Genomic DNA, 13,158 nt, shown 5'->3' on the forward strand with positions numbered 1-13,158 from the left:
CAATATGGCAGTGGTCCCACTCAGGCAGAAATCGAACGGACTTGTATGACAGTAGTGTGCATATTTTATAAGGTAACCAACTGAGCAGTAGTCACCATATGAATGAAAAGTAATTACTTCTGCTGGGAAATTCGAGCCACAACACAGCTTCCACAATACCTCCACCACAAGCCTGCATGCATTAGTGCTAGAGAAATCCCATAGCTGATAAAATGCCCATAAGGAAATGGATATGAAATCAGTTTAGTTTAAAACACCGTAGCCCTACAGTGCTGTACTTTATCATCACTATTCTGGCGGGGAGAAAAAAAAAAAAAAAAAAAAAGCTGTAGCATCTAATTCCACACAGTAGGAAAACCAACAGGGAAGGAAACACAAGGTTTGGGACACATGGGTTTATGTGGATTATCTGACCTTGATATTGATCACATGTTATTTACATGTGCTTGATAAACATGCTCACACATGTGAATTACATGTGAATAAATGAGATTGGGTCATACAGTCATGAGACCTGCTTGAAACTTCATGTGCAAAATCAATAGGCACAAACCTTAAAGCCATGTAAGCCTCTAACATGAGTGGAAGATCACAGTGATGAGTCTCAGCTGACAGACAGTAGTACTACTTCTGTTCCTTGCTTAGCATCTGCACCATGACTGCAGCAGCAATGAAAAAACAGTAAGAGAAACCCGCATCAGAATCAACACAGCCCTCTTTCTCCTGCAGGACAAGCAAGTAATGACATTGCTTGTCATTAGACCATCGTGAGCCAGCTTAGTTTTATCCTACTGATGGTGTGTTGTTGCGCTAGTAATAGAATAGTAATTCTGCTAATGACATTGCTTGCTTGTTCTCAGGAATGCAGCTAGGCAGACAAACCTACCTATCACCCACCTGGCCTTATCTAATTTTGTTCCTTAGAAGGATGAAAGAGTGTTAATGAAGAGGGTGAGGACTAGCTGGATGTAAGGTTTGTACAGAGGGGTTTAGTCAGAGCCAAGACAAATCTTTGATGTTTCTTGGGTTTATGTTTGTTGGTTCTGAATTATGTTCCTTGCCTGTAGCTGACTGCTGTGTATCCTATCTTTTTAAACCCGACACTTTATCTATATGATGTCTGCCTAGCGCTTACCCATAGAAATCCCCGTACAGAAACATTAAAACTCCAGAGACAGGCACTCTGCTGTGAGGAAAATTTGGATTAGTTGTTCCATAGCAGGAGGTGTGGACCAGCCATGCTCAGTGGTCATCCAGGACCACCACAGCAACACCAGACCATAGGAAATCCCAGCCAGTTTCCTGTGCCAGGCAGCCATGTTCTTGCAGCAGACACCTTGTAACTATGCAGTTCCCTTAGAGGATCCCATTTTGAATGCAAGCACATAATGGACAGCTTTTTTTGCAGGCTATAAAATTTGCTGTGGGCTTGAGAGTGTTGTCTCTGTTTGTTAGAGGGTAATGACAAGTTGTACACTAAATATCAGGTATGTTAGATTCTCTTCTTCCTCGGGTCATTTGCAAGGCAATGGGAGAATGGAAACTTGTCCAGATCAGAATGGCAAGGTGCAGATTGCTTCAGGGGCAGCCAGACAGCTTCTTGCATCAAAAAGACCTTCATTGAAGACACAGAGATCTCCATTCCTCTTCTTCAGTTGCAAGAATTGAACTTTTGTTAAAATATCAATAGGGATCACCCCCTGCTACTGCCTTGATTTGTTGATTCTTCCAGCAAATGTGTCTTTTCGTTGTTGGGCAGCCTTACCCCATGGCTGGCCGTGCATGTGCTCATGCCCTGCCTTACAGAACTGAGATACCAATGGTCAATAGCTGGTGCTGTGCCCTTCATCACTCAGCTTCAGCTCTTGCCACAGTAAGGGTGGCCCAGCACTTGATGTAAACACTCTCAATACGCTGCCAGCAGGTTCTGGGGGTGCAGGGTGCAAGAAGGGAGCATTCCCAGTGTGAAACAGGGGAAATCTGGCCTTCATGACTTTCAGCTAAGGAGGATAAATAATTGCGCACAAGACATGGTGCCACGTTGGAGAGGAACAGACGGGAAGGTGCCTGGTTGCTGTAGCAACAAGGCCGCTCTTTTGGAAAGCTGGGTTTTTCTTTTCACTTGCCAATCTTACCCCCACGTCAGCATTCTGCCGTGCAGGAGACAAGCGGTGACATTTTTACACTCCCACTGACAAGCTGGTGGTGATGGGCAGCTCCAAGGGAGAGCAGCTGGTGTCAGAGCCTGAGCAGAGAGGAGGGGGGTCCTCTCAGGCAGTTAGCATCATTTAGGACCTTGTAACTAGGAGTGCTGCTAGGGCTGGAGAGAGAACAAAACAGCAGACAGAGCCTCAGTGTGGTGTGCACTGTCCCCTACCCTTTGTGTGCATCTGGTCCTGCAGCTGATGGAAGCAACAAACTGCTTCTCCCACCCAGAGAACCTCTCTGAATGTCCTACTGGGAGTGGAGGACAAACAGATAGAAAAAGGAGAGGATGAGCAAAAAGTCAAGGAACGATTTTACTTCCCAGACCTGCACTGGAAGAAACATTATCGTGACTGTAGAGGAGAAATATAGTTGTTCTTCCCATCCCAGCAAGTCTGCCCACTGTTGTGCCTCACTGGGGTTTCCTTGGCTTTTCTACTGCTGGAAGAGAAAACTGAGTTCAACCAAATCATCCAGGTAATGGCGGTGGTAATGGTAATGGCTGCTGCAAAGCAAATGCAAGTACCTCACAGCAGGCCTAAAATTAGTTGTGTGAAATACTGGTGAAGTCAACTGCTTTGGTCCATCTCTCATTTACCAGTCAGTTTGGTGTGGCATCAGGAAGGAAGTGGATGTGAAGAACCAGCCTATTCTGGCTGCCAGACCTTCCTACCCTTACATCTGGCTGAGACTGTCTCCAATTGGACCATGAGTCACGAACTTGGGGTGAGATTGAAAGAATATTGTGGCCTGCAAAACTTCAAATTCATGTATTCCCATGAAACTTGGTTTTCCAAGGATGTGTAGCTGGAAGTCAAAGACCCCATGGGTCACAGGTCACCCTGATGGCCAGTTGTGCTGGTGCTTTATTTGAGAGGGAGCACTAATGCATTTTTTCTTCTCTAAGGCTTTTTCACAAAGCTTGAAGATCTTTCGTACCTTGAACATCTCCACCCCTCTGTCAAATCAGACTGGAAGTATGGGTTGAAAATTATTATTAAGACAGACAAATAGGCAGTTCTGCCCTCTCCTCTGTCCCATCTTTCCCCCTAAGCACATGCTAATCAGCCACTTTTCATTAAGGGACCAGGATTAAAGATTAGGATGTCAAGGAGGGCAATCCACCTCCAGGGACTTTGTCCCTCCTTCAAGCTGGTGCAGCCCCTTCAGTCTGGCTTTGAAGAGGCAGAATACATGATGTGTTGTAACCCAGTTTTCTCAGAGTAATTGCTCCGCTTTTCCAAATCTTTGCTTAAAAAAAACTCTGTAAATTTTTCAGCTGGTGCTTAAAAGTTTTTTCCTAGTAATCAGCACAGAGAAAGCTGAACAAAAGTACAGTCAAACCTGGGAGAGAAAAAAATGCATGAAGGCAGATTATAAAAGACCAGATATATTACCCTTCAAATGTGGAAAACTGCAGAAACTAAGAGGACATTTGCAGAAATCTCTCATTAGAAAGAGCACAGAGGAAGCATCGACAAGATTACAAACTGACCAGTGTGTGATCGTTACATAATAGAGGAACCAAAGCTGTCCACCAGTGGAGACCATCACGTCTGCAGCAGAGTAACACAAATGGTGACAGTGATGAATCTCTTGACAGCAATGTCAGTCATTGAGGAATGGAAAATGAAATCACGCATAGAGATTTTTACAGTGACCAAAGTGCAGCAGAGGTGACACCTCATCACAGCTCCAAATCTTTCAGCAGAAGGCTCTCAATGGAAAGTTTCTCCTTGGGGCACCGGAACCAATGACACGTGTTCCATGTGGACAGAAAGCTTTGCAGCTCCATGTGGGTAATGGGATGAGATGAAGGAGAGGCAGTAAAACATCCTGAGATGATCTATTCTGTGATGGCAGCCTTTTAAAACTGGAATGTTTCTCTGTCTTGTAATCTAACATTTTTGGCAACAGTTTCTTTGAAAGACAGAATCCTTTACAAAACATACCTGCCTGAAGGACAATGTTGGTTCCTGACAGACTGCTCTTGACTCAAAGCTGTCCATGGAATCACTGGTGTTTGGTTTTAGACCTTTTTGATGTTGATCCACTATAGCTTTCTGCTTCCTAAGAAATTGTACTTCCTAGAAAGTTTGGGCTGTTTATTGTAAAACTTGAGAAGGAAAGAGGATGAATCTACTGTCCTAGAAGGGTAAGGACCAAGCTCTGTGACCCAGCCATCTGTATCTCTGCCGAGCAGTGGGGAACACCAAGAACTGCTCCAGGCCTTCATTTCCAATGACAGAAATGCCTACCAGTCATACATGCTGTTTCTCTACTCCTTCTCCAGTGAGCTTTACGCAGTTTTCTTCCCTTATCCAGTAGGTGGGGCCATCAACACTGATCAAACCCTAATCACTCCAATAGACTGACACTGACCTGTTGGACCTGCCCTGGGCAAACTGTAATGGAAATGCATATTGAGTCAGTGTTGCAAAGCAACAAGGACCATGGAGAACGGCATCTCAGCCTGGTGGACTATAAAGAGATATGAATTTTTTAAATTAAAAAACAAGAGCCTGGCACATGGAGCTGAGCCGAGTCTTTGGGTCCTACCACTGCCCAGAGTGATCCTAATGCCTCAAATCCACCTGGTCAGCATGGACCACACTTGAAGAATGGCACTGAGTGATGTTGGGGTTGGATGTGGGGGCTCAGCTACCTTGCTACTGAAATGAGTCATTTTGAGACTCTCCTCTTCCCCAGAGAGCCATGACCATTCATTAGGCGTTGTAAAATCAGAACACAAATGCCGGCTGTGAGTAGCAGTCCATTAATAGCCCTATTTATTGCAGACCAAATAATTAGCTTAGACATGCTTCAGCAGCTCTTGATTGCATATGAAATAACTGTCTTATTACAGAGAAATGAAATGTGTTCATGAGGACAGCTCAGGTGTCACCTCAACCTCAATATCAGAAAGGAAAGGGATTTAAGAAAAAAAAAGAAAAGCAAAGAAAACCCAGCCATTTCAATGTGTTGCTCAGCAACAGAATTTGCGGGGGAAACAATCTAGGAATGAAGGAATGAGCATTTCCAAGAGAACGGGTTATTTCAGGCAAGACATCAGGGACAAGCAAATGTCACAGAGGCAGAGAACTTTTTTTCCTCCTTTAATCAATAATTTAAACCAGACATTTTGGGTGGATAAGCACAAGAGTTAGACGTGATTGAAAAACGGCGATTCCAAACCTTTACAAAAAGTCACACTGCTGAAAAAATGTTTGTTTGTTTGTGTGAGGGAAACGTTAGATTTAATAGGCACCAAATTAAGAATTGAAAATGTTCTTAGAAATGTCACTTGTGCACTTAAAGAGGGAGGTGATGTAATGCCAACGTTGCTATATTGTACGGTATCTCTACCAGAGCAATCTCATATTAATTTTGTTGTTCTCCTTCCCACATGCCCTCCCTACCCTCCCTTCTCCTTTCTCTTCCAGGACAAGACAAGCGCTCTGAGTCTCAGCAATGTGGCGGGGGTTTTCTATATCCTCATCGGTGGGCTCGGACTAGCCATGCTGGTTGCCTTAATCGAGTTTTGTTACAAGTCCAGAAGTGAATCAAAGCGAATGAAGGTGGCAACCCATTCCCAGGCCTTTCATACCTTCTCTCTGACACCACCCTGGCTCCAAAGCTGCCTTCGGAGATGGATGCAGCCCAGAACATGGGTGGAAGAAAAGACATAGGGATAATGAAATGACCTTATCACTTCTCTTGCTAGAAAGAAATAGGAGCACGAGAGGAAGCTAAGAGAGGCTCAAATGAGCCCTAATCCTAACTCATGAGCTCATGCAAGATCAGACATGTGACATAACACTCATTCAAAGTCCAGATATAGAGTGAAATCATAGCACAAATGGTAACAGGAACACATTGCCATTCCTTAAAGCAGGCTATGGCAACGTGTGTGCAGCATGGATGAAGTGTGTTGGAGTTGGTGTGATACAGCCTTTACTGCAGTAAAAAAAAATCCCCCAACTCAAGCAGTTAACAGTAAGATAGAACTGAGGTTGTGTAGTAATGAATCAGATCCTGTTGTTCCCTCTGCTGGCATCCTGCTGGCACTATTTGCAGGTAGGCAGCAGTGACAGATGCTCAGAGCATTTGCCAGATTTCTAGCCTTGAACCTTGGTTGGACAACATTCTCTCAAATAGATACCCAGGGTAGGTGAAATGGGGTCTCCAAAGTCAGAATTATACATCATTAGAGAGAGAAACTGTGCTCTGATGTCTCCTGAAATGTCTTCTTCTCTATTCTGTCATGGTCTACCAGCAGAGTACTTCCTAAGGCCCAGGAGATTTGTTTCAGCCCTAATTCCCAGTATGCCTGAATTTGTGTCCTGTCAAGAAGGATTAGATTTGAGAGCCTTGGGAATGCACATTTAATGCAGTATCTGTGGAACAAGTGCTTTTTGACTCAGATGGCTATGGGAGGTGATCCCTTACATGGGTACCATAGTACAGAAGGGTACAGCAGGATCTTAGCTGTAACAGTAACATATCCAGTTCTTACTCTCCGTGAGCATGGAAGTCAGTATGTTACAGGAAGCATGCAGCAGATTTCATAAGATTTAGAGAGATTTTCACTTCCCTGGGCACTGAGACTTACCCAGAATCAAAAAGAAGATAAGCAATCCTTCCTTTGGGTTTTATGTCACCGTTTCTCAACATGCTTAACATTTTGTCAGCAGTAAAAACATTTCTCATTTGCTGAAAACATGCAATAACTCTTTTTGACATTGAGATTCAGGAAATTCTACAGACAGTGAGAGCACAGGGATAAGAAAAGGGGTAAAAAATGAAAAGAGCCATAAATGCAAAGAAACCAAAATAGCTTTTCTCACTTGGTTTAAGTATTCTGAGAAACTGGTTTCCTTAGATCTCATGAAAAAAATGCTTTGGACAGGATCTGGAACAGGAAGATGAGATTTAGTTTCCTGAATTAGGTTTGCATTTCCTAGCTGCCTCTGTAGACAAAAACAAAGGTACAAGTTCAGTTTCTTGCATATGGAAAGTTAAACATATGCTTGCGGTGAGTCAGAGCCCATCATATGTAACGGTACAGGAGTAGTAATAGTGTATATATATGGGAAAAGGTGCCCAATACCTATGAGCAGATCCAGTGTGATTGTTCTGATATTGTAGGGTTAGAATAGCTTTTGTACATGGCACATTTGCTTTATACTCCAAATTACTGCAGAAACATTTAATTTTGAATGTAGAAGAGGTGTGAATTAACGGAGCAAGTGCAGGAGGCACATGCAGTGAGTAAGAGTGAAAGAAGGCAAGGGAGGAGAGAACAGTGATAGAAACACAGCGTTTGTTTTGTATTGTAATTTCTCCAACATTACTAAGGACAGGGGGAGACCCCCCCGTCTTTCCTAAAAAGGGTTTTTGTTTAATCCCACAGCAATCAGTCAACGAAGCCATACGGACATCAACCCTTCCCAGGCCGGCTGCAGCAGGAGGCAGTGGAGAAAATGGACGTGTGGTCAGCCACGATTTCCAAAAATCCATGCAGACGATCCCGTGTATGAGCCACAGCACTGGCATGTCCCTGGGAGCCACGGGATTATAATTGGCCTTTTGAACCATTGCCTGGGTGAGAGCAGGGACAGCCCAACTCCACCCCCTCCAGAGCCAAAAACAAACCCAACACCAACAAGACAAATGACGATGACAGAAGGGACAATTGGATGGATCTTCTCGAGGAAATCAAATCTATTTCCCTTTTTCTTTTGCAAACAGATCCACTGGCAGGAGAACAGAAACAGGTCTGTACTGCAATAAGGAGAGCATAATGGGATTTAACAGACTCGTGAACCATCCCTGATCAAAGAACCACTGGAACACTAATGAGGACTATGCCATTTTGTTTTAACTTGGTTGTTAATAAGTCTTAGTGTGTGCAATATATACTTTTTTTTTCTTTCTTACTAATTCCTGTGGTGTCAGGGTAACATCAGTCCTTTCCCCTTTTCCTGCTCAGCCCTTTAATCTGGTTTAGTTCAGGATGCAAACTGTAACATCTGAGCTACTAACAGCAAAAAGAAATTCCAATGAATGACAAGTTGAACTCCCAGCAGGGTGTCAGCGTCAACCCCTTTTGTCTATCGTGATTCTGTTGTGAATTTGGGGTGTGGAGTTATTGCAACAAGGCAGACAGCTGCGAATGGCTCTCCCTGCAACAGGAAGGACTCGACGCAAGAAGAAACTGAAAAAGAATGTGAGGCTGTCTTACAGTGGCAAAGATATGAGTGAGTTTGGAAACCCCAGGTAACCTGATGATAAAGTGTTGATTCTTCCAGAGATGGTGAGTGGCAGTTCGAGAGAAGGATCATGTGCCTGGAGAGGAGAGCATCTTGCATGGCGTATTAGAACAGGTGGCTGGTCTAAGATCATGGTAGCTGCTATTTATGGAAGAGAGAAGATAAATGCAGTATTCCCCTTACATGCCACTCTCCTGCCTGGGTTACTGGAGGCTAATAAGCAATTGTGAACCCGTTCTTCATTGCTTAGCTTCTGTGTATGCTCCCTCTTTGGTGGTCACATAAGGGAACCACCTTGAGCCGGGAATATCATCTCAAGACATCCAGTTCTAGATGGCTGCCTATTAATCAGTAAAACACACTAGAAGTCATGGGGCTGCAATGGGAATAACACAGCTTATTTTGCTCTGAAATCCCTGTATGGCCATTTTTCTAGTCAAAAGGGACATCTTTCAGAGAATTGGCAGGAGTGGCTTTCTGGAAGGAACTGCTGAAGCAAATGTGAAGGAGATCCTATAAGAGCTTCATTCAAGCATCCATGACATATGATTGCATCAGAGCTGGTCAGACTTAGCCTTCCTGTCAAGCTGTGGTCTGTTCTCTGGGTAATATGCCAAACGTAGCAGATTCCCACTCGTGTATCCTTAGCGAGGGGAAAGCATCCCCAAGCTAGGAAAGCAGATTGCTGACACCAAACTTGATATTGCAGAAACCTGTACTGAGGGACAGGTTGCTGGGAGCCCAGCTACAGGAATCAAAGGGACAATGACGGCTTTCCAGAACCACAGAAAAGATTCATTCTGTGAATCTTTGGCATGGACAAACACTTCCCATCCTGGTGGGCCTGAGATGCTTCCCTGGAAGTGAAGAATCACCAGGGGAGTATTTAAAGCAAGAGAAGATCTGCGGGGCAGGGACCACAGTGAATCCACTCAGCCTTGTCCCATCACCGATGGCACATAAAGTTCAAAGCTTCTCACAGGACTCAGCAAATATCTGCCCAGGGACTGAGCTGCTATCGGAGCATTCTGAACTGCTTTTTTCTCTCTCTCTTTTTTTTTTTTTCCTTCCTGCAACGTAGCAAGTGAGGATCAGAAAAGGAAGAGATGCAAGTGAAGACAAAGTTATACAGGCAAATGACTGGCACAAGTTTATGAGGAGGATTGGTCCATACAGCTGTCCATAGGGCTGGAAACTGCCTGAACACCAGTTTCCATTAGTGTACTCTGTAGAGCAATACGTTTACCACCTTTAACACCAGCCTGGTCCAAAGCATCTGTTCCATCTACCTGCTTGTCTTGCAACGCTTTGGACACCAGCAAGTCAAAGAGTCAAGGTCTGAAGCTCAGGCACAGCATGCCTTGTGCCAGTGTGTTTTCCACTGCTGGAAACCCTTGTGGTCTTCACCTCTCATCACCAAACATGAGCTCTGTCATCAGCTGCTCCAAACACCTCTACGAGTCACTTTGTGTTGATTATAGCTATTTTTAGTCCACTTTCTTTTCCTTAACTTTAACTTCAGTCCTAAGTAAGCACTAACATGGTCGGAGCAATCCTTCAACCTAGCCTGCTTCCATGTCTACAGCTCTCAGAGTCATCTCCTGTCTCAGCTCTTGCCACATCCCAGAAAAGGCTGACATGCCCTCCAGTGCTCTGTCCTCCTCCAAAGACATGATCACCATGGTGGCAGGTCACAGGGAGCCCAGCTGGGCACGCAGACATCGACGGCATTGTGGGCAGCAGTGCGCCTGTGCCAGGACTGGCTACCTGTGACATGAAGATGTGGGATGCGGCCTTCAGGTCTTCAAAAGCCTTTGATCAGTGACGGGGTTTAAAAAAAAAGAAAAAAGAAAAAAAAAAAAAAAAGAGGAATAGGACAAAAGCGTGGAAAAATGTTAACTTGTAATATGTATTTTTACTACACTTTTCTTAAAAATAGAGTAATGGTCAAACTCTTAAAGACATTGACATTTTTTTTCTCAACAGGAATCCATATTTAACAGTTTTGGCTTTCATTAAATTTTGCTCTTTGGTACCTGGATCTTTTATTTACCAGCTATATTTATTTTAACTCTTTTTTTATTTGATTTTCCTTTCTTTTTCTTTTGTCACTTCTGCGCAGGATTTTGCTTTAACAAACTGAACGGTGTTTTTATTTTCACATTCTCTTTTCGACACTTTTATTGGCAATTATTATTTACACAAGAGTGAAACTATCAGCTGGAATTTTAGCACCACGGATCCATGATCCATTTTTCTTACCTGTCCCATGCTGTTTTGTGCCAGTGCTGGATGTATGGAAGTGAAAATGATGTTACCCCTCAGGCAATATTACCCAACCTGAATCAAACAAAATTTCCTTGATTATTGCTGTGTCTGACTTGTGAACAGCAGCCAAATAAACTACTTCAGGTTGAAATTGGGAATCTATCTAATATTTTCCCAAGAGTCAGGAAACTGAACATTCACTGGGTTCAAAGTTAAGTATTTTAATTCTTGTTCAGAGTTCTATGAGGTTATTTTCTGAGGAGGGCAATTTCAGGATTTTAGCTTGTTTTTACTGAGGGAAGATCTAGTCAGCTGAGGGAGAATTCAGAACCAGCACTGGTCCAAAAATCCATGCCAGGATTGGTTTTCCTGGGAGCTGTCATGCTGTTTCAGAAGCTCAAACATTCAAGATGTTTCTCACTCAATTGTCATGCAATTAACCTGCTTAATTCCTCTTTCAAAAGACTGTTGAAGTGGGAAATAGAGTGGGATTTAAAGCATCGTGGACAGCTGCCAATGCTAACTGCTAATCCCAATTCTACACTAGTGCCACGCTCTGAGGTAGCCCTTGTTGTCACAAATGTGGAAGGACGCCCCTTCCCCATGGCACCTTTCCTGTGTGTTGGCCGGGGAAGCCGAGACTCCCAAGTGCCTTCAGCCGGGCATCTCAGCTCACCCCGCAGGGCTGTGGTTATAGACTCGAGTTCTCCAACATTCCCAAGGGGGTTTCACCCACTGGTAAGTTTTAGGAGGTCATCAAGGGTCAGAATTAATGGAAATAGGTTGTGAACCCTCAGGCTTCAAAGCACAAGAAACTCCAAATCAAGGGGTCTGAGAGAAAAGTTTTCCATGGGCAGACTATTCTGCATCAATACATTTTGGTCTTCCGCACTTGTTTGGACAACCAGTACTGTATGATGAGCTTGGACCTCATCTCAAAATGGTCTCCTTGTTCCTTCAGTGGTTTGCTCTTCATTCCCAGTAAGGTTGCAGATATGCACAAGAAATTTTCCTTTATCTCTTGACAAAAGCAGGACAAAATTCCCTTTCTGCAAAAGCAAATATCCCTTATGAGAAAGTCTCCAGCGAAAATAAAACTATCTTCAACAGCTGATGAAGCAAATAATACTGTATACTGAACAGATACATCACCCAATCCATCCTTTTGCTATGGGTTTTTAAACTCAGTACCAGGGCAGAAGGCTGGGATGAAACAAAAGAATTTTGTCTCGACTTGTTTGTGTATGCATATACCTGCCTGCAAACACAGCAAAAATCTCTCTCTTGTCTAAACTCAGTGAAGAGACAGGGCAGGGGCACATACAACAACATTTGCTGTAACCCAGTGGTCACCATTAGATGTCTTGATGCATGATTCTAATACATTGGTTTGGGACAGAGGCACAAGTCAAAGCTCAAGTGACCCATCATAGTGGGGTGTGGATATTCTTCTCCAACATGGCATGGAGATTGCTCTGAAGCAGCGCCTTGGAAATAGGGTGGATGGGTTCAGGCCTTTTCTATCAGCAAATGTACCAGATTTACTGCACATACCTTTCAGAAACTTGTTGTGGCCTGTTCTTTGATGGCTGTTGTAGCTGCAGACATCTCTACAAACAGATTCCCCTGTTGCCTCTATGTTACCTATGAGCTCAGATCAATTTGCCAAACATCACTGCTGGTTCTGTGGCTTGGCAGCCTGCTGCTGGTGCAAGACCTCATGCCTGCATCTCTGGTAGCCAGTTAATTAATAGAAAAACAGTGATGTCATTGCCATTCATGGCAGCCCATTTATCTGCAGCAGGGCAGGGCTTTGCAGGGCAAAATCCGCATGCAGATCCCAGTTCAAAAGATGCTAGTGCCAAAACTGCTTGTGCTCCAAGGAGACTGTTGGTCATGTTGCTCCAGCACCACCCCTTTATCTCCATCCCCATCTCTCCTTCCTTTGTCCATTAGTACCACCTTCAGGACTGCAACATGTAGGCTGTGCTATGTATGCACATGGTGGTGGTATTCTTATGGATAGCTCTGTAACACTACATAGCCAGCACATGAACTCCTTGGGATGGGAAGAGAGATGTGAATCCAGCTCTGCCTAAGGCACAAGTGATCTCACAGCCTATCACACCGCTGGGCAGCAAGGTGACATCAGTGGAGTGGTGCACACTTCAATGGCCCAGCTGCAAACAGAGTTGGGAAAGGATGGCAGAAGGTAGCAATGGCTGTAATAAGCACATTCCATACATACAAATAGCATGTGAAACCTGGGTGGGAATTAAAAATATAGCAATCCAAGGCTGAGCTATGTAGCAGTTTTAATGCCAAGGACCTCATCCTCAAGAGCAAAATTCTGGTAGAAATGAAAGAGAAGGCTGAAAGAAAGAAAATACAATATCTTACTAGCATAGGTAGG

The 13,158-nt window shown here is 43.9% G+C and overlaps 1 protein-coding gene across 4 annotated transcripts in view; it reads left to right on the forward strand.

The window, feature by feature from the left end:
* Positions 1-10,896, forward strand: part of GRIA1 (glutamate ionotropic receptor AMPA type subunit 1) — a 118,430-nt gene extending 107,534 nt beyond the window's left edge. For 3 of the 4 annotated variants that reach the window (XR_014935418.1, XM_015875851.3, XM_015875852.3), the window contains 2 exons: positions 5,649-5,783; positions 7,598-10,896. Coding sequence is in view for 2 of the 4 variants with exons in the window: in XM_015875851.3 (XP_015731337.2) it covers positions 5,649-5,783; positions 7,598-7,786 (324 nt within the window). In the remaining 2 variants the exon portion in view is untranslated. The remainder of the gene's footprint in view (positions 1-5,648; positions 5,784-7,597) is intronic. The other variant, XR_014935417.1, reaches the window with a different exon arrangement.
* Positions 10,897-13,158: the final 2,262 nt, after the last annotated feature.

This window comes from Coturnix japonica, chromosome 18 (genome assembly GCF_054131305.1).
Source record: "Coturnix japonica strain WE chromosome 18, WE-NBRP24, whole genome shotgun sequence".
NCBI lineage: Eukaryota > Metazoa > Chordata > Aves > Galliformes > Phasianidae > Coturnix > Coturnix japonica.